Source organism: Schistocerca cancellata, chromosome 8 (assembly GCF_023864275.1).
Source record: "Schistocerca cancellata isolate TAMUIC-IGC-003103 chromosome 8, iqSchCanc2.1, whole genome shotgun sequence".
NCBI classification, from domain to species: domain Eukaryota; kingdom Metazoa; phylum Arthropoda; class Insecta; order Orthoptera; family Acrididae; genus Schistocerca; species Schistocerca cancellata.
Genome location: NC_064633.1, coordinates 62447130 through 62469861, shown reverse-complemented (window position 1 = coordinate 62469861; position 22732 = coordinate 62447130). Strand labels below are relative to the sequence as shown.

Sequence of the window (22732 nt, the reverse complement as noted above, 5' to 3'; positions counted from 1 at the left end):
ATTCTCGCGACCTGGTTGACAAATTCATCAACACAAACAAGAGACAGATTGCACTTTATACTTTTACACGCTACGAATTCAATTTAATACCGGGAAGAAATACCAACAGGGCGTTTTCTAATATTGTTACAACTTGCCCATTATCATATCTACCCCGTCCTTAATGGGCAGCAGAAGCATCTTACTCTCACCGTATTTTTATACCAATAACGGATCATGCATATACCAAGTGATGGTTGGTCTAAAGACATATGAAAGAACTGTTAATTAACTCCGGTTTGCCGATGACACCATGCTTTCAACCAGCAGAAAAGATGAACTTGCTGAACAACTAACAAATGTAAAGGACGTTAGTCTATCATGTGGATTAGACATCAATCTCCTAAAGTTCAGATCCACGATAACGGATCAGGGAGCGCAGGTCCAACTCATAGGTTGATTAAAGGAACTGGAAGTGAATTCTGTCATCTATCTTGCACCATCTGAGACAGGAGAAGCTGTGAAGATGAGAGGACAGAGCACTCTAGGGAGTGTGGTATGAAGAAGATCGCCAAGATATGTGGCAGAACAGAGCGGTAACGTTTCGCGCAGGAAGGCCGGCCTGTTGGAACAGTCGCGTTCTTTTACAGATGCGTGACACGAAATCTTAAGACCAAGGACAGGTAGCGTATTGCTGCATTTAAGCATTGGTTCTGGTGCAGGATGCTGGGCGTAAATTAGACCGAAAGAAGAACAAATGTGTTCGTTGCTAAGCAACTCAGTATCTCCAGGCGCCTTTCTTTTAGCGTCACGTAAATAAGTATCCTTTTCGTTGGCCATATTGTGAGAAGAGATGGAGAAAATCTAGAAAAAATAGTCGTGGAAGACAAAATCGAAGAAACGAGACCGAGGGGAAGAGCAAAGAGCAGGTGGATGGATCAAATGAACAACTCCAGTGCACACCTTCAGCAGGCTCTGAGAGAAGCCGATAACCGTCCGGGATGGAGACACTTGGTGCACGAGATCGCGACACTCAGATATGAGTGCGACCACTTGTGACTGTGACAATGGCGTGTGCCAAGTTTGGTAGAAATTGTTTCAAGCGTGACAGTACTGTTGATACGTCACCTGTCTTTGTTCCCATTCCATCCCGCCAACTCCAGCCTCCTTCCAGCTCCTACGCTGTCACGTCATCGTGATTGTCACCAACAAGTCCAGAGGCCAAAAGAGCTATGGATTTTATACTGACATCAGTCAGTATACAATAATTTTACTAGTCACGACGTCTCTTCCCCGTCCCAAGGCGTAGGAGTGCTATCTGTATATTACTCCCACTGTAATTTTATGCCAGAAAAACAAATAATCATTCATTATATACAAAATTTGGTCCAATTTGCTCCAGACGTTGTTGAATTACATTTCTATGTCTGCCCCACTACCCACTCTTACGGGAGGTAAATGGTTACTACCCACGCAGTACTTCTCTCCAGATAATAAGTGACATGTGAACCTACTTTGGGTGAAATCGACCAAGGGGAGGAAAAGTGGAAAAAATAGACTTACATAAATAAGTACAATGAGTTTTATAAATATACAGATGAGTGAACAAAGACACTTGTTTTCGTAGTCTTTTAATGAGCAGTTCGACGCCGGAGTTTCCGCTCGGCAGCGTCGGACGGCTCGTGGTCGGGTGACCGTTTAGGCGGCGTGGGCGGCGTGGGCGGCGCCGCCCCTCCTGGCGTGCGCGGCGCCGACTGCGCCCTTGCGGCGGACCCCCGCGCCCCCGCTGCCGCCGCCTGCTTTCGAGCCTGCAAACACAAGGAGAGGCGGTACAGTGTCTGCCCAGCGTCGCCGCAGGCCCAGCTCACCACTTGCTGCTGATAGCGCCTGCATCCAATCACTTTGCGATCATAGCTGCACTACTCGCCATTAAAACTGCTGCACCAACAAGAAATGCAGATGATAAAAGGGTATTCATTGGACAAATATATTATACAAGAACTGACATGTGATTACATTTTCACGCAATTTGGGTGCATAGATCTTGAGAAATCAGTACCCAGAACAACCACCTCTGGCCGTAATAACGGCCTTGATACGCCTTGGCATTGAGTCAGAGCTTGGATGGCGTGTACAGGTACAGCTGCCCATCTAGCTTCAACAAGATACCACAGTTCATCAAGAGTAGTGACTGGCGTACTGTGACGAGCCAGTTGCTCGGCCACCATTGACCAGACGTTTTCAATTGGTGAGAGATCTGGCCAGGGCAGCAGTCGAACATTTTCTGTATACAGAAAGGCCCATACGGGACCTGCAACAGGCGTTCGTGCATTATCCTGCTGAAATGGAGGGTTTCGCAAGGATCGAATGAAGGGTAGAGACACGGGTCCTAAAACGTCTCAAATGTAACTTCCACTTTTCAACGTGCCGTCAATGCGAACAAGAGGAGACCGAGACGTGAAACCAATGGCACCCGACACCATCATGCCGGGTGATACGTATGGCGATGACAAATGTGCGTTCACCGCGATGTTGCCAAACACGGATGCGACCATCATGATGCTGTAAACAGAACCTGGATTCATCTGAGAAAATTACGTTTTGTCATTCGTTCCCCCGGGTTCGTCGTCGAGCACACCATCGCTGGCGCTCCTGTCTGTGATGCAGCGTCAAGGGTAACCGCAGCCTGGTAGTCCCCGCTGCTGCAAACGTCGTCGAACTGTTCGTGCAGATGCTTGTTGTCTTGCAAACGTCCCCATCTGTTGACTCAGGGATCAAGACGTGGATGCTCGATCCGTTACAGCCAAGCGGATAAGATGACTTTCATCTTGATTGCTAGTGATACGAGGCCGTTGGGATCCAGCACGGCGTTCCGTATTACCCTCCTGAACCCATCGATTCCATAGTCTGCTAACAGTCATTGGATCTCGACCAACACGAGCTGCAACGTCGCGATACGATAAACCGCAATCGTGATAGGCTACAATCCGACCTTTATCAAAGTCGTAAACTTGATGGTACGCATTTCTCCTCCTAACACGAGGCATCACAACAACGTTTCACCAGGCAACGCCGGTCAACTGCTGTTTGTATATGAGAAATCGGTTGGAAACTTTCCTCATGTCAGCACGTTGTAGGTGTCGCCACCAGCGCCAACCTTGTGTGAATGCTCTGAAAAGCTAATCATTTGCATATGACAGCATCTTCTTCCCGTCGGTTAAATTTAGCGTCTGTAGCACGTCATCTTCGTGGTGTAGCAATTTTAATGGCCAGTAGTGAAGAAATGTGCTAAGCGTACACCTAGCGCGCGGTCGCAATACAACGTGGTCACAACACTTCTAGCACAGCAAATAGCTGGTTACTTTCTCCCCTGTTGTGATCCGTACGTTATCTGATAAAAATCATTCCGAAAGTCGCATTAAAACGAGGAACTAACGTTTCATTCACCGTGTTCCTATGATGTTCACTTGGACGTTGTCCGAATGCATCTAACAAATAGAATCATTACATCTTACAAGCAACAACAATATTCCACTGAAAATTTATCTCAAAACTCTTCTCTCTTTGTAACTGTTGACCCGCTTGCTTCCAGACCACACTTTGTTAAGTCACTTTGATTTTTTTAGCTTATAAAAAAAAATGTTTCAAATGACACTGAGCACTATGGGACTTAACATCTGATGTCATCAGTCCCCTGGACTTAGAAATACTTAAACCTAACTAACACACATCCATGCCCGAGGCGGACCCGCCAATATAAAAGGAGGCGGGGAGTGCTGTGTCTTCATTACAGAGTCAGCAGCCGCAGAGGGCTCAGTAAGTACGAACTACGAACGTAGACTAATCATTCGATGTCAGCTAACTCAGCAACCCGTCAGGGGCATTTGGACCCTTCTAAAGGTGCCCAAATTGATGATTGGTAATGTTATAACTTCACGAAACTACAATTGACCAGCCATAAATGCGGGTTCTTTGACTGCTCTCAGAGAACCTTGGACCTATGACATATGAAATATTAGTTCACTTTATTACATGAATGATAAAAAGATTTGATACAATCCTTTCCCACAGGTGTGCTCGAAGCACCAATTAACAAACTCATCTCTTGAAGAAAAATGTTCCTCATTTACATAAGTACTTTTCCATCTGAGACTTGCACAATTCTTTAGATCTTCTCGATGATGTTGACTGCGTCAGCTGAGGTCACATGCACTGGGCAGAACTCTTCCGTGGTCGACTGTAAATTGGCCACCGTACGAGGGCGGTGATGTGCGGAGAGACAAGGCAGGTCTTCAACGTCTCCCTGTCGACGTTGTGGATCGCAGCGAGATACCGCTAACGTAGAAATAGAAACTTTGAGGTTCGCCGATGACATTGTAATTCTGTCAGAGATAGCAAAGGACTTGGAAGAGCAGCTGAACGGAATGGACAGTGCCTTGAAAGGAGGATATAAGATGAACATCAACAAAGCCAAAACGAGGATAATGGAATGTAGTCGAATTAAGTCGGGTGATGCTGAGGGAATTAGATTAGGAAATGAGGCACTTAAAGTAGTAAAAGAGTTTTGTTATTTGGGAAGCAAAATAACTAATGATGGTCGAAGTAGAGAGGATATAAAATGTAGAATGGTAATGGCAAGGAAAGCGTTTCTGAAGAAATTTGTTAACATCGAGTATAGATTTAAATGTCAGGAAGTCGTTTCTGAAAGTATTTGTATGGAGTGTAGCCATGTATGGAAGTGAAACGTGGACGATAAATAGTTTGGACAAGAAGAGAATAGAAGCTTTCGAAATGTGGTGCTACAGAAGAGCGCTCAAAATTAGACGGGTAGATCACATAACTAATGAGGAGGTATTGAATAGAATTGGAGAGAAGAGGAGTTTGTGGCACAACTTGACAAGAAGAAGGGACCGGTTGGTAAGACATGGTCTGAGGCACCAATGGATCACAAGTTTAGCAATGAAGGGCAGCGTGGAGGGTAAAAATCGTAGAGCGAGACCAAGAGATGAATGCACTAAGCAGATTCAGAAGGATGTAGGTTGCAGTAGGTACTGGGAGATGAAGAAACTTGTACAGGATAGAGTAGCATGCAGAGCTGCATCATACCCGTCTCAGGGCTGAAGACCACAACAACAACATGTGGTACAGATGTACACTGCCGAATTTGGTGCGGTACTGCAATATTTGGATGATACAACATGTGATGTGACTGTGATGTGGAAATGCGAACGAATAATCAGAGCCAGACGTAGACCAGGTGGCTCTCATGTGCCAATGGACGGGCAACGCCGAGCATTCTGGAGGGCAGTCGAAAACACGTATGAAATCTGCGGAAGGAGACCCTCGTGAGCGCCAGATGCCTACCAGTAACGCAGCTAGCGCAGTGTCTGCTGCGCATAGGAAGTTAATAATGTGCAAAGGCTGAGCAATGCCATGTATACATAACATTATCGTGGTCACCGCCAAGCGACTCTTTACGTGGTATAAAGGGCAACGCCACTGGACAGTGATTTGGAATGATGAATTACTCTATACTCTCTGGGATTTGGATGGAATGGTTTCTGTCTGGCGGATCACACTATACTCTTTGGAATTTGGATGGAATTGTTTCTGTCTAGCAGATCACGCTATACTCTCTGGGATTTGGATGGATAGGTTTTTGTCTGGCGGATCACTCTATACTCTCTGGGTTTTGGGTGGAATGGTTTCTGTCTGGCAGATCACATTATTCTCTCTGGGATTTAGGTTGATGACATTTTGTCTGGCGGATCATGCTACACTCTCTGGGATTTGGATGGAAAGATTTTTGTCTGGAAGATCACGCTATACTGTCTGCAATTTGGATGGAATGGTTTCTGTCTGGCAGATCACATTGTACTCTTTGGGATTTGGGTGGGAAGGTTTCTGTCTGGAGGATCATACTACACTCTTTGGGATTTTTATCGATTTTTCTTTTTGGCGGATTCCGCTATACTCTCTGAGATTTGGATAGAAAGGTTTCTCTATGTTGGATCATGCTATAGTCTCTGGAATTTTGATGGGAAGGTTTCTGTCTGGCAGATCACGCTATACTCTCTGGGATTTGGATGGAATGGTTTCTTTATGGCGATCAAACTACAATCTCTGGTATTTTGATGGAAAGGTTTCTGTCTGGCGGATAATGCTATACTCTCTGGGATTTGGATGGTATGTTCTTTTTGGAGGATCACGTTATACTCTCTGGGATTTTGATGGAATGGTTTCTGTCTGGCAGATGACACTACACTCTCTGGGAGTTGGATGGAAAGGTTTCTGTCTGGGGGATCATGCTACACTCTCTGGGATTTGAATGGAATAGTTTCTGTATGGCAGATCACGCTATACTCTCTGCAATTTGGATGGAATGGTTTCTGTCTGGCGGATGTGTGTGGAACGTTACCTGTCATCACGTGTAGTGCTAACAGGTGAGAACAGAGTAGGGCGTGTTACAGTAGGGTTGTTTTGCTTTTTGGTTTGGGTGCAGTAATCATTTTGCTTTTATGAAAATGCTACTTGGAAAAGGACATAAACACGTTTGATACCATTGAGGAACAGTGTGGACGCGACGACTGCCTGGATCAGCATGACAGTACACCCTCCAATAAAGTAGCTATCGTAAGGCATTGATTTGTGGCCAGTAACGCTCCTGAAATGGACTGGTCTGCCCAGAATCCCGACTTGAACCCAACTGTACACCTCGGGGATGACTCGAAGCATCGACTTTCCTCTAGATCTCAGAGTCCAACGTGACTATCTGCTAAGACTAAAGGACATCAGTCACCTAGGACGAACTAAGCCTCTTCTGTACTCCATGGATGCAAATGTGAGGTTAGTATTCTCTCATAGCCGCCTGACTGAAGACGGTGGAAGACAACTAGAAGAAGTCATTATGGAACTCAGCCTACAGGAAGTGAATGAACCTCGAAGAGGAAGGGTGGACACATCCCACACTAATGTCCATAAATACGCATCTGGATAATTTTGATCGGTATGTGTACGAGTGTGAGAATTGTTTAGCACGACTGTCGTATGCGACAACTGGCTGCCCCGCTTCGCTGTGAATGGCAGCTGTGATTCCTTCTCCCGCAAGCTGACAAGTGAGGACTCAGGGGGCGTTATCAAAGCGACGAACGGAACTCATCGTGCGCGCTGCCCATTATACTCGCGTGGGTGGCTTAGGGCAGCAGGTGATGCGAATGTCGCCAACCGACAGCGGTGTCGCAGTGTGCCGCAGGGACGGTCGCGAGTGGTGGAGATCCCTACCACGACAACCATCGACCCTTTCTCGCAGGTATTCCGCTTCCGCATTACTTCGACCAACAGTTTTAAGGTAAATTAGCCTCATAATATTCTTTCCGTCAGCAGTGGGAAAGAAATATACAGCTTAATGTAAACACACCGAAGAGAAGGTTAAGCACCTTCAGCAGACACGAACCTATTACTGCGTTACGCAAGTTTCTTCCGATGCTCCATATACTGTTGAAACCACTCACTGATGACTGGATCAAGTCATACTACCATATCTTGGGGGGGGGGGGGCGGTGTTGATAGCTACGATTCACTCGATAATCGCAGACAATTCTTTAAGGGAGTTAGGTGATTTAGAGGGTCAGTTGAGGTGCGAAAGAATGCCTGAGTGTTCCACAAACCAAGAGTGTATTCGTGCGGCCTCGTGAAAAATACGACTGACATTATCCTGGAAAATGGGGGCGTCCAGAGGAAAATCATCATAAAGATGTAGAAAACCTGAATATGTTTTGTCACCGAGAATGTTGAAATAAACATCTTGGTTCACGTTAATGCTAGCCTGAATGAGGGGCCCTAAGTACGAAATGCATCCCCAAAACATCAAACATCTAGGATGTAATGAAGGGCATTATGTTAGGCAACTACTGCCGTAGCTCGATTCACGATTCAGAAAAACATTATGTACGTAAGTCGGTTTCAGACTCCCAAGTAATTCGTACAGCTATTTCTGTTTTAGAATGTAGAGATGGAAGGACGTTTATGTGCTGGTAATGCCAGTACTGTGACAAGGAACGACAGTTAACAACTAAAAACCGTGGCTCGAAATCTAAAGTTAATGGTGCAATATCGTAGGGCTCCGTATAATTGCAGTAGGGAGTAACTGAAAACGGAAAACGTTGTCAGTTCTTTATTAAAGGTTGGGGTGGGTATATATTCAGAAGAAGAAAGAAAAAATGACTTAATGAATAATTTTTGTCAAACTCTCTTCAGTTATATGGTTACGGAAACAAGGTTCTGCCTTGAGGAAACACCAATTCTTCTCGTTTAACGCACAAAATGTGTCGATGAAGTTTCACCATCTTCAGTAGATTCATTTCTTATTGTCATACAAAGTGTAAAGAAATTTTACACGATAACACATAGCAATTTTTGTGATTATGGTATTTACACTTATAAAATTATGAACAGAAAAGTAAATACCTTAGCATCTGATGCTGATGTTTATGTATTTTTCTCCGGTATGTGATCTGGAGTTTATCTGGATTTTTCAGTGTCACAAAATACTATGCTTAAAACGAAACTATTGCTATAAAATTACAAATCATTGTTGACAGCAGAATATAAGGAGAGTAGTGTAATCCAGCATTAAAGCAATAATTTCATTTTAGACCTAACATTTAATGAATATAGACAACATAATAGAGAAAAAACCTGATTAATTGTACATGACAAACTGGAGCAAAGTGTTACCTGTAATGCGAATGTGATACAGCCACATAAAAGTTATCATGTGACACTAAGGTATAACTTTTTCCCTCGATATTGTTAGAAATGTAAAAGTCATAACCTCAAAATGTCTTAACGTGAAATTTCTTTATATGCTATTTGGCAGACAATAAATAAGGCCACTGACGACTGTGAAACTTCAGCGAAATATGTTTGGGTGTTAAACAAGAGGCATTTGTGTTTGTTCAAGGGAAAATAGCGTTTCCGATATACAGGGTGTCTCAGGAGGAACGGAAAGTATATGGATACGACAGGAACAATAATTCGAAGCGAAAATGTCTATTAAAAATGCGGTATAAACTACTTACATTAAGAGATACACTGCAGCGCCAAAGAAACTGCTGCAGGCATGCGTTTTCAAATACAGAGATATATAAACAGGCAGAACACGGCGCAGCGGTCGGCAACGAAATTGTTAGATCGGTTTCGGCTTCTGCAATGGCAGGTTATCAAGATGTGAGTTTGAAAATGATATTATAGTCGGCGCACGAGCGATGGGACACAGCATCTCCGAGGTAGCGATGAAGTAGGGATTTTCCCGTGCGACCATTTCACGAGTATACCGTGAATATCACGAATCCAGCACAACATCACATCTCCGACATCGCTGCGGCCTGAAAAAGATGCTGCGAGGACGGGACCGACGACAACTGAAGAGAATCGTTCAACGTGACAGAAGCGCAGTCCTTCCGCAGAATACTGCAGATATCAGTCCTGGGTCAGTAACAAGTGTCTGCGTGCGAACCGTACAACGGAACATCATCAGTATGGGCTTTCGGAGCCGAAGGCCCACTAATGTACCCACAATACAAAGCTTTACGTTCCGCCTGAGCTCGTCAACACCGACATTAAATTGTTGATGACTGGAAACATGTCGGCTGGTCGGACGAGTCTCGTATCAAATTGTATCGTGCGCTTGGACGTGTGCGGGTGTGGAGACAATCTCATGAATCCAGGGACCCTGCATGTCAGAAGGGAACTGTTCAAGCTGGTGGAGGCTGTGTAATGTTGTGTGGAGTGTGCAGTTAGAGCGATATGGCACCCCTCATACGTCTACATACGAACCTGACAGGTGACAAGTACGGAAGCATCCTGTCTAATCACCTGCATGCATTCACCCCAGACGTCCGGAATTACTACAGAGTGGCTCCAGAAACACTCTTCTGAGTTTAAATACTTCCGCTGGTCACCAAACTCCCCAGACATGAACATTATTTAGCATATCTGGGATGCCTATTAAACCTACTGTTCAGAAGAGATCTCCACATCCTCGTACTCTTACGGATTTACGGACAGCCCTGCAGGATTCATGTTGTCAATTACTGTCAATTACCTCCAGCACTACTTCAGACGTTAGTCGAGTTCACGAGTGTTGCGTCAGTTCTGCGTGCTCTTGGGGGCCCTACACGGTATTAGGGAGGTGTACTAGTCTCTTTGACTCTTAAGTGTATGAGCAGTTCTTCATCTTGGTATTGTGCATCAGATGTGTTCTACTACAAAAAAAAAAAATAAATAAATAAATAAATAAATAAAATAAAATAAAAAAATAAAAAATAAAAAATAAAAAAAAGTTTGTGTGGTAAACAATGCATATCTTAAGGGGTATGACCACTTGTTCATCTTTGCTACTGCGAAACCACCTCTTATACTGAACTAATGTTCATAGTTCTTAAGCTGTGCACTTTAGAGTCGTTTCACTAAGTAATTTTTCTTGTTCTGGTGCGTAGCAGCTCCTCTGAAAATATGGAAAACGAAGAGCTTGCAGTAGAACAGATTTGTTTCCCGTATCGAAGACTGCTTATAGCTCTTAGACAAAAGTCATGGAATAGCTTCTGATACCGTATCGGTCGTCCTATCTCCGAACGTAGTGCAGGACGGACTCAACAGGTCGTTGGAAGCCCCCTGCAGAACTGTTCTGCCGTGCTGCCTCTATAGCCGACCATAGCTGCGGAAACATTACCGATGCAGGAAAAGGTGCACGAACTGACCTCTCCATTATGTCCCATAACTGTTCGATGGAACTCGTGTCGTGCGATCTGGCAGGCCAAATCATCCGCTAGAATTGTCCAGAATGTTCCTAAAACCAACTGCAAACAGATATGGCCCAGTGATATGGCAGATTGTCATAAAAAAAATTCCATCGTTCTTTGGGAACACGAAGTCCATGTATGGCTGCAAAAGGTGTCCAAGTAGCAGCTGGACCAGAGGAACCAGTGCACCCCGTGTAAACACAGTCCACACAGTTATGGTGCCACCACAAGTTTGCACAGTGCCTTGTTGACAATCTTGAGTCCATGGCTTCGTGGGGCCTGCGCTACATTCGAACCCTACTACTAGCTCTTACCTACCGGAATCTAACGCCAAAATTTGGCCACACTGTCCTAACGAATACGTTCGTCGCACGGCTCACGCTGATTTCTGCGGTTATTTCAGGCAGTGTTGCTGGTCTGTTAGCACTGACAACTGGAAGTGATACCCGTCAGCCACTGCGTTGTCGGTAGTGAGTTGTAATGCCTGAAATTTGGTATTCTTGCCAGACTCTTAGCACTGTGCATCTCGGAATATTGAAAATATTTCCGAAATGGAATGTCCCGTATGTCTATCTCCAACAACAATTCCGCGTTCATAGTCTGTTAATTCCTACCGTGCGGCCACAATCACGTCGGAAGCCTTTTGACAAGAGTCACCTAAGTACGTTCTGCCAATGCACTGCCCTTTTGTACCTAGCGCACGCGATACTACCGCCATCTAGATGAGTGCATCTCACTATCCCATGACTTCTGTCACCTCAGTGTGTAAGTGTTTTAGAGCCCATGTTTACGAAAGGTTTTTGCTTAGAATGATCATTCCTGCTGTGGTGTCACCGCCAGACACCACACTTGCTAGGTGGTAGCCTTTAAATCGGCCGCGGTCCGTTAGTATACGTCGGACCCGCGTGTCGCCACTATCTGTGACTGCAGACCGAGCGCCGCCACACGGCAGGTCTAGTCTAGAGAGACTCCCTAGCACTCGCCCCAGTTGTACAGCCGACTTTGCTAGTGATGGTTCACTGACTACATAAGCTCTCATTTACCGAGACGACAGACTTCAGCTACGTCATTTGGTACGACCTAGCAAGGCGCCGTTTTCAGTTACATTGTGAATCATATACCGTCAAGAGCGACGTTCATCATTAATGGAGTAAAGTATCCCACTAATTACATCCGCTTTCTGAATTCCTTGTCATGTTCCAGACCTCACGTCAGTATAGTCCTTCCCTCCTCACGCCATCCTGCGTAAGCTAAAACGCATGCATTTCGGTCTCCATTAATAACACGGTGTTGGCTCTTCTGCCAACACAACACCTGCCATATTCCCAAATGTTGACCGTGCCTTCTGTGACTCCCTGTATATACGAAGCAACAAAAAAAGAGCTTCAACCTCGAGATGACTATCACTTCATTTAGATGCTTCAATTTTATAGGAAGACTGATACTGCGTAAATGAAAAATCGAGACTGTGGTGTCACCGCCAGACACCACACTTGCTAGGTGGTAGCTTTTAAATCAGCCGCGGTCCGCTAGTATACGAAGGACCCGCGTGTCGCCACTGTCAGTAATTGCAGACCAAGCGCCACCACACGGCAGGTCTAGAGACACGTACTAGCACTCGCCCCAGTTGTACAGCCGACGTTGCTAGCCATGGTTCACTGAGAATTACGCTCTCATTTGCCGAGACGATAGTTAGCATAGCCTTGAGCTACAATGGCTACGACCTAGCAAGGCGCCGTATTCAGTTGCTATAATAGTTCTATATCATCAAGAGCAAGGTTCTACAAATGTGGATTAAAGTTAAGTATTCCAGAAGCTACGTACTTTTCTTTATAGCATTCATTACGTATCCTGTTTCAGACCTCACGCCCGCCTGCTTGAGTTTAACGCGTGCATTTCGGCCTTCTCTAGCAATACAACAGAGACTGCTCTTTTTGAAGGCAGGGCTTCTGCTGTTCACCGAGACGCCCTGCCTCAGATAGCATTAGAGTTGCAGTAGACCTTCAGGACGAGCTGCTATATGCGGGAACGGAACAGATGAGGGGCGAGAAGGCCGCAGCGCCGCTTACCCACGTGCTCAGCCCACCAGTATATGGGGGACTCGCTGCCGAAAGCGGCGTTCCAGGCGTCGTAGGCGGACTCCGCGCCCGCGCTCGCCGCCCCCTCGACGGCGTCCACGCAGCCGGGGCAGATGGCGTTCAAGAAGCCGGCGGCCGCTGGCTGCTGCGCGCCGCCGGGCGCTGCACAGTAGCCCAGCAGGAACGTCCCGGCGACCAGTGCGGCGGCGGCGTGCTTCATGGCTGCAGCTGTTGCGAGTGCCTGCCGAGGTGTGGCTCCGGTGTGCACTCTGGGCTCCTTTTATTAGCTCGTTAATCGCTGGAAACGGTGAAGGGCGTCTGGAGATTACACGCGACCCATAGCCGTTCTGCGATGTCCTCAACCCGAAAAATTTTACAGAAAACTGCTGAGTGGAACTCGTAACTACAGGTTAGTTGTGCGCTAGACAATAGAAATCAGCTAGATGTCACGGTCGTCGTCTTTACAAGGAGATTATGTGGCCCAGAAACGGCGTCAGTTCTCGTGACCTCGTTTGATAAGAGACTGTGATACAAGAAAAGTTAGCACTGTGGTAACGAAGGTAGTAAAAGTGAAGCAGTGCGCTCACGGCCCTTGGTTTCAATGTGACAGTGTTTCACCAAGCATAGTCCAACAGGACTTAGTTAACCATTTCAGACGCTCTGGCTACAATTTTGTACATCAACTTTCACTCTATCTTCAGTGCAAGAAATGTTCAAATGTGTGTGTGAAATCTTATGGGACTTAACTGATAAGGTCATCAGTCCCTAAGATTACACACTACTTAACCTAAATTATCCTAAGGACAAACACACACACCCATGCCCGAGGGAGCACTAGAACCTCCGCCGGGACCAGCCGCACAGTCCATGACTGCAGCGCCCAAGACCGCTCGGCTAATCCCACGCGGCTCTTCAGTACAACAGAAGTAATTTTTTCCAATGGAAACCTGAGGTACATGTTTGTGAATGTTCAGTCTTTTCATAATGCGAAAGTGCTGCCAACTGTTGGGCACCACCGTGAAAATATCAGTAAGTCAATGAAGCTGTGCGCAGCAGCTCGTGACACACAATACACACATGTTGTTGTGTGCATAGTAACGGGTAACATTGGTAAATTTTTTTTTGTTGTATTCTGCTTCCGTCTTTATAACTTACCCTCAGGCAGGGGTGTCAGCAGTTCCGAAAACTACCACACAGTACTTGTAGCTGGCTCCCACACCATGACGCTGAGCTAGGGGCGCCAACACGGTGTTACTGAGTGAGAGATGCCAACTTTTCCGTCACGTGACGTACGCAAGAGGGTCGGCGAGGTAGTGGCCGTGACAGCGGGTCGCTCTCTTGCCTGCCAGCTTCCTTAACCTCTTGACGTGTCCTCCAGTCCTTCCTATTGAGGGCGTAATGCACTTCCCGTGTATCATGTGCGGTTCACTCCGCGGCTGTAGCCAGTTTCCATGACCATTGTACCCCTTAGTGTCAGTTTTTGGGAATAAAACCCATTTTTCCCGTAATCGTGACATTTATCATTTTACGTGTAGGAAAAATACCTTCGATGCTCACCTGTTATCATACTGACGTGCACAGTTGATTCGCCGTGAAGAAACTCTACTGATTGATCGATGTGCAGAAACGGAACAAAAAAGGTCTAATGAACTTACGTCGGCAAATGCTTGGTTTTCATGATAAAGACAATTTATTCAATCATACATTGTTACACAGACTACGGTCTAATACACACTGTACCATGCGGCCACGGTTACAGTACATCTTGAAAATGGTTCCCATGTGCCTCAATGCATCCGTGTACACGACATAGCATGTTCAGTCTCACACGTTCACATTGGTGAACACCATTCGAACAGTGTTAGGGCAGCTTGAAATACGCTGCTCCATTGTCTCGACATATGGAATGGGCTCCGCACATATGATGCTTTTGGGATGGTCCCATAACCAGAAATCGCACTGCTTGAGATCCGGTGAACGGGCTGGCCATGCAACTAGACACACTCGTCCGATCCATAGACCAGGGAACACTCGACTGAGATGCGTCCGGACGTTAAAGGCGACGTGGGCTGGAGCACCATCATGTAGCAGCCACATAACCCATTGAATCATCAATGGTACTTCTTACAGCAGGGGAGACAAAGTCACCAGCAAGAAACGACTATATTTCCGGCCTGTTAGACGATGTGGAAGGAAGACTGGTCCCAAAATACGATCGCCAATTATCCCGGCTCACACATTCCCGCAGCACCGATGTTGATGATTCGCTGTCGCTGTACCATAGGAACTCTGCATACTATCCAACAGACGACTGTTATGGAAGCCGAAGACATCACGCCGCGTAAAGGTGGTCTCAGCCGGCCTGTGTGGCCGAGCGGTTCTAGACGCTTCAGTCTGGAACCGCGCGACCGCTACGGTCGCAGTTTCGAATCCTGCCTCGGGCATGGATATGTGTGATGTCCTTAGGTTAGTTAGGTTTAAGTAGTTCTAAGTTCTAAGGGACTGATGACCTCAGATGTTAAGTCGCATAGTGCTCAGAGCCATTTGAACTATTTGAAAGATGGTCTCATCGCTGAATACGATGGATGACCCACATCACGGAATCGTGGTTACCTGGTGAAGAAGCCAATGACAAAACTGCTCCCGATATGCGAAGTTTGTCGCTAGTAAGCCCTGCATACGCTTTAAATGGTAAGGGTCGTAACAATTGTCATGGTGAATGTTCCACACGGTCGTCTGGCTTACCCTTTACTGGCGGGCCAACCGCCTGGTATTGTCATAGCGGTCTCCTTCCACAGTGTTAATCACATTTTCCTCCACGTATGGCTCCCGAACTTTTCGGGTACGTCCTTCATGACTTTCTGCATCCTGAAACAACCCCGTCTCAGACAAACGGCGAAACACTATTGCAAACATTGAATGTTGTGATTGTTTTCAGCGGGGATAGGTCTTCTGATACAACCTCGCTGCCCGCCGCCCGTACAGAAAACGGGTACATATTTTTGTACATATGGTTCAAATGGCTCTAAGCACTATGGGACTTAACATCTTAGGTCATCAGTCCCCTAGGACTACTTAAACCTAAGTAACCTAAGGACATCACACACATCCATGCCCGAGGCAGGATTCGAATCTACGACCGCAACAGTCGCGCGGTTCCGGACTGAAGCGCCTAGAACCGCTTGGCCACCACGGCCGGCCATATTTTTTTTAAAAAATTTACATCTAAAATCATAAAAAAATTCCCGGAAGAGCATTACCACATAAAGAAAAATTTTCCTTTTTCTAGAAAAAATTAAGGTCTGAAACGGTTAATATTTGATCTTCCTCTTCCCGATAATTTTTAGGGCAGTCAGACACACGTACTTTAAATTACAAACTTGTAATTCACTGAAGCGCCGTAGTTATTTCATTATTTATTTGGAATTTGATGCTCTTGGACAGTCACAAGTACATTAGTAACGAAAAAGTGGAAATATCAAACGTTCCAAGTGAAGAATCTATTATATTCGGGAGAAACAATAAGCAATGTATCTCTTTCTGTATATAGCTTATGTATACCCACAAAATTTCAAAAGATATTCTGCTACAACGGAATTATGCTGCTTACCTCACGCGTGCGTGCTTGTGTGTGTGTGTGTGTGTGTGTGTGTGTGTGTGTTGGCGTTCAAAGCACTAAGAAATCTTAAGCTGTACGTAGTCATGCGTTTAACAAACTATAAAAAAATGACAACAAAATGAAAAATGCTTCCACAACACACAAGTTGTGAAAGTAAACCACAATAAATTTTAGGCAACCACTGTTAGAATGCAATGTAGATACACAGTCGTCGTTCCATCTACGATCTACAACATGGAGCCTCAATGAATGTGAGTGTGCCGTCTTTCATTGCTGGCTATGGTAAAAAATTTACCTTACTGTATAAGAAAAAATGTGGTGGAATAGCTTGTCTGTTAAAGGATACATAATGCCAATTATCAAACTGCATACCCAAACCAGTCACACATCAGATTTAGTAGAGGTGTGCTACTTATTTTTTTTTATTAATAAGAGTGTCGTTCAATAAGTAATGCCCCGTATTTTTTTCTCAGAACACTTCTACAGTTAAGATTCAGAATATAGTGACAATATACATCAACATGTCTTGTTCAGGTCCTATTTTTCTGCATAGTCTCCATCATGTTCTATGGCCGTATGCCAACGTTGTGGAAGAGCATGTATTCCCTGCTGGTAAAAGCTATTGTCCTGTCGGCGCAGCCATGTTTTCACTGCATGACTGACACTTTCGTCATTTTCATAGTCCCCGTAGAGGAACCTTAAGCGGCGCAAAGGGATGGAAATCTGTGCCAGGTCTGGACTGTAGAGTGGATGAGGCAATGATGTCCCACCAAATTTGGCGATGTGTTCCCGAGTTCTCAGACTTGTGTGTGGGCGTCCATTACCGTATATATACTTGTTTTGTAAATAAAACTGCCTTTTCCTGCTGCCAGGTAATTTATTTAGCAAATGGCTATGAGCACTATGGGACTTAACATCTGAGGTCATCAGTCCCCTAGACTTAGAACTACGTAAACCTAACTATCCTAAGCACATCACACACATCCATGCCCGAGGCAGGATTAGAACCTGCGAGCGTAGCAGCAGCGCGGTTCCGGACTGAAGCGCCTAGAACCGCTCTGTCACAGCGGCCGGCCATTTATTTATCCCATACGTGTTTCGTCTTATCTTGTTCTAAGGCACCACCAGTGGGATCTATAAGGATACAGCTTTGTTAGTTTTAAATTATGAAACAGTTCGAGTCGCGATTCTGGTAATGGCGCCTTGCTAGGTCGTAGCAAATGACGTAGCTGAAGGCTATGCTAACTATCGTCTCGGCAAATGAGAGCGTAGTTTGTCAGTATAGCATCGCTAGCAAAGTCGTCTGTACAACTGGGGCGAGTGCTAGGACGTCTCTCTAGACCTGCCGGGTGGCGGCGCTCGGTCTGCAATCACTGACAGTGGCGACACGCGGGTCCGACGTATCCTAGCGGACCGCGGCCGATTTATAGGCTACCACCTAGCAAGTGTGGTGTCTGGCGGTGACACCACAGTATACTACGACGCTGACGAGGTATTTTATTGAATGAGCCGATGTATAACTAATGCAGTTGCCCATCAGTGTACACGAAGCGCATAAAAACTTCCTTGATAAAAAAAAAAAAAAATCTAAGGAACTGTACTAGATACAGTGATGCGGTTTGTTGTAAATTTCAGCTTAACTCATAAGATTTTTGTCTATATACTTCCACTCACATGCGTATGCACCTTCCAAATGACACCTTAGCCCTTAATCCACGCCGGCCTCTGTGACCGAGCGGTTCGAGGCGCTTCAGTCCGGAACCGCGCTGCTGCTACGATCGCAGGTTCGAATCCTGCCTCGGGCATGGATGTGTGTGATGTCCTTAGGTTAGTTAGCTTTAAGTAGTTCTAAGTATAGGGGACTGATGACCTCAGATGTTAAGTCGCATAGTGCTTAGAGCCATTTGAACCTTAATCCATGAGGTAACATTTCTGTAACGTATACTACGACATGTGTACGTTTAAACTGAGATGGGATAACCCATTTGAAATTTTTCATATAAATTGTACAACACTTATTTTATAATAATTTTCACATTGACTGTATTGCATTAAATAAAGTATTGTACTTTTTGTTGCACGAAATCACATACTTTCGTGCGACTTTTTAAAACTATTTGAGAACTGAATTTTACATTACTTAAAATTATAATACCTTTACGTAGCAGGTAAATTTTCACATAAACTAAATTCCAGGGTTTAAATTTCCACATAAACATGGGACAAAATGAAAGTCTGTAAAACTGACATTCACTTCTGGGATCTATTTTTTCCTTTACCATCACTCAGAACATATTTGATTTTAACGGGCACTTTAAATATTTTTTTGAGAAAACAGAAGGTGATCAACACCACTGTCCTGAAGTTCTTCCTCTGAATGAGACTCCTGTTCGCCAGCAGATTTGAGGCCACTGGTTACTGCAGAACAGTCACCCTTTTCGTCTATTTGTTGATCTACATCCTCTATTCATCAATTACTAACTTCATCGAACTTAGGATCGTTAAAATTGACAAATTTCTGACAACACATTTCGTGCTATAATAAGTGTGGTGTCACCGCCAGACACCACACATGCTAGGTGGTAGCCCTTAAATCGGCCGCGGTCCGTTAGTATACGTCGGACCCGCGTGTCGTCACTATCAGTGATTGCAGACCGAGCGCCGCCACACGGCAGATCTAGTCTAGAGAGACTCCGTAGCACTCGCCCCAGTTGCACAGCTGACTTTGCTAGCGATGGTTCACTGTGTACATACGCTCTCATTTGCAGAGACGACAGTTTAGCATAGCTTTCAGCTACGTCATTTGCTACGACCTAGTAAGGCGCCATATTCAGTTACTATAACTACTTTCTTCAAAAATGTATTCTGAACAGATAATATTGTGAATCATGTACCGTCGAGAGCTACGTTCATCATTAATGGATTAAAATTAAGTATAAAACTAATTACGTCCGCTTTCTGAATTCTCATTCCTTGTCATGTTCCAGGCCTCACGTCAGTATAGTTCTCACGCTAGCCTGCTTGAGCTAAAACGCGTGCATTTCGGCCTCCACTCGTAACAGGGTGTTGGATCTTCTGCCAACACAAAAATAAGAAAACAGGTTCGTAATTCAGGAGGCGCGGTCTAGGAGACAACAGAATGTGTCAAAAACACGTGTCAGCAACAAATAAAGAAGGCGATAATGCAACCGATAGTAAAACAATATAGAGTTGGCTATTTAACGAGGTTAGGTGAAGTACAGGAGCACTCCGTTATAAATTACCTTGGAGAGTCAGTTTGAAAATTCTTGCAAGGTTAACTCATTAAGTTTTTGTGGGTGTGCGTCTGCCTGAGCTCTGACCTGTTTTCTCTCTGTCTTTTGCTGAGAACCAGATCAGTATGTAACGACCCGTCGACAACGAGGTCATTAGAGACGAACACGAGATCGGATTATGGAAGGATGGAGACGGAAAGCGGCCGTGCCCTTTCGAAGGAACCACCCCGGCATTTGCCTCAAGTGATTTGCGGAAATCACGGAAAACCTAAATCAGGATGACCAGACGCTGGTTTGAACCGTCGTCCTCCCGAAGGCGAGTTCTGTCTCTTGTTACAGGCAGCGTAACTCAGGAGAGCTACTGTCATAGTGACGGGTGTGCGGGAGAAAGCGCTAAATGTTTTGTGGTTTCATGTTCCGCACAGCGACTAAGTGTGAAGGGCGTAAAAGGAGGGCATGTAAAATATAAAGAGATAGAGAGCGGTGGTGAGAAGGCAAGAAGCGGCATGCCTGCAGTGAGTGACCACATAGTGGATATCATGCTTCGACACCGCCTGCGGAAATCGACACGTCATGTTTCCAGGGAAACAGGCACACTTCAAAGCAATGTCGTAAAGATTTTAGGCTGCATTCCTATGGATACAAATCTGCTGCAAGCATTGCAGCTACATGATATGCCCAGACGTGCAGGAGCTTGCTGAAAAGAATCGATGCAGACAATAACTACCTTAAAAAGTTTGTTTTTACGATGAAGCGACTTTTCATATCTCCGGAAAGTAAATAGGCATAATGTTCGAATATATGGGTCGGACATCCCAAATATCGTGATACTGCAGATGAAGGACAACCGGAAAGTGAATGTGTGGTGTAGCTTAATGCACAACACAATTATTTGACTGTTCTTTATCACAGCCTAGACCTGTTAAAACTTTATGTTGAACGTCATTTACAAGGTTTTTGATAATGGCTAGTGTTTCAAAAAGATGGTGCACCGCCACACTGGGGATTCGTCAATTACTGGTTGAAAGTTTCCGTGACAGGTGGGTCAGTGTAGACTGTCCAACGACATGACCACCACGTTCACCAGACCTAGCTCCTCTTCATTTCTTTTTGGAGCCTACGTTAAAGATAAAGTGTTCAGTTCACCGGTTCCTGACGTACAGACTATTAGATACGAGGTGCTGTAGAGGCGGTAACGGAAAAGATGTTGGCAAAGACATGGAGAGAAAATGAATATCGCCTAGACCTCGTGTGGACAACAAACGGAACACAAGTGGAACAGTATAGACAAAAAGAATTACGAGATACGTTACCATTTGCAACAATTCATAGGTGTATCTAACACAGCATCTTAGAAACGAGTTTTTGCAATTAGGGACATTCATGCTTACTATGTGCTACATTACACTAAACCTAATACAGAGAGCGCTCCTTTCGAAGCCACAGAAATTAATTTTATATTTGGAGTTAATTTTCATAAAACTTTTCTAGGTAGTAGACCGCTTCTACATCTACATCTACGTGATTACTCTGCTATTCACAATAAAGTGCCTGGCAGAGGGTTCAATGAACCACCTTCAAGCTGTCTCTCTACCGTTCCACTCTCGAACGGCACGCGGGAAAAACGAGAACTTAAATTTTTCTGTGCAAGCCCTGATTTCTATTATTTTGTCGTGATGATCATTTCTTCCTATGTAGGTGGGTGCCAACAGAATGTTTTCGCAATCGGAGAGGAAAACTGGTGATTGAAATATCATGAGAAGATCCCGTCGCAACGAAAAACGCCTTTGTTTTAATGATTGCCACTCCACTTCACGTATCATGTCTGTGCCACTATCTCCCCTATTTCGCGATAATACAAAACCAGCTGCCCTTCTTTGCACTTTTTCGATGTCATCCGTCAGTCCCATCTGATGCGCATCCCACACCGCACAGCAGTACTCCAGAATAGGGCGGACAAGCGTGGTGTAAGCAGTCTCTTTAGTAGATCTGTTGCACCTTCTAGGTATTCTGCCAAAGAATCGCAGTCTTTGGTTTGCTCTAGCCACAATATTATCTATGTGATCGTTCCAATTTAGGTTGTTTGTAATTGTAATCCCTAAGTATTTAGTTGAATTTACAGCCTTCAGATTTGTGTGACTTATCGCGTAATCTAAATTTAGCTGATTTCTTTTAGTACTCACGTGAATAACTTCACAGTTTTCCTTATTCAAGGTCAATTGGCACTTTTCGAACCATAAAAATATCTTATCTAAATCATTTTTAAAGTCGTTTTGATCATCTGATGACTTTACAAGACGGTAAATGACAGCATCATCTGCAAACAATCTAAGACGGCTACTCAGATTGTCTCCTATGTCGTTAATATACATCAGGAACAATAGAGGGCCTATAACACTTCGTTGGAGAACGCCGGATATTACTTCTGTTATACTCGATGACTTTCTGCCTATTACTACGAACTGTGGCCTTTCTTACAGGAAATCACGAATCCAGCCGCACAGCTGAGGCGATACTCCATAGGCACGCAGTTTGGTTAGAAGACGCTTGTGAGGAACGGTGTCGAAAGCCTTCTGGAAATCTAAAAATATGGAATAAATTTGACATCCCCTGTCGATAGCATTTATTACTTCATGAGTATAAAGAGCTAACTGTGTTTCACAAGAACGATATTTTCTGAAACCGTGCTGAGTATGTGTCAATAAATCGTTTTCTTCGAGGTACTTCATAGTGTTCGAATACAGTATATGTTCCAAAAGCCTACTGCAAATCGACGTTAGTGATATAGGCCTGTAATTCAGCGTATTACTTCCCTTTTTGGGTATTGGTGTGACTTGAGGAGTTTTCCAGTCTTATCTTTTTGTGAGCGAGTGGTTTTATGTCATTGCTAAATATGGAGCTATTTTATTAGCATACTCTGAGAGGAACCTGACTGGTATACAATCAGGAACGGATTAAGTGACTTAAGCTGCTTAGTTATTCCGAGGATATCTACTTCTA

General features: G+C 44.8%; 1 protein-coding gene across 1 annotated transcript; it reads right to left on the bottom strand.

Annotated features, from left to right (window-relative positions):
- Window positions 1-1677: 1677 nt before the first annotated feature.
- LOC126095343 (uncharacterized) lies at window positions 1678-13094 on the bottom strand. The gene is made up of 2 exons (XM_049910148.1): window positions 12851-13094; window positions 1678-1787 (listed from the first exon to the last, which is right to left on the bottom strand). The coding sequence occupies exons 1-2, from the start codon at window positions 13077-13079 to the stop codon at window positions 1678-1680; spliced, it is 339 nt and encodes a 112-aa protein (XP_049766105.1). The 5' UTR covers window positions 13080-13094.
- Between the last annotated feature and the right edge of the window lie 9638 nt (window positions 13095-22732).

What these genes read in the sequence shown, in the direction of transcription:
- LOC126095343 (XM_049910148.1), bottom strand. Translation starts at nt 13,079, where the DNA reads ATGAAGCACGCCGCCGCCGCACTGGTCGCCGGGACGTTCCTGCTGGGC. An exon ending in CTGGTGGGCTGAGCACGTGG is followed by an intron (nt 1,788 to 12,850) that starts GTAAGCGGCGCT and finishes TTGTGTTTGCAG; the next exon opens with GCTCGAAAGCAGGCGGCGGC.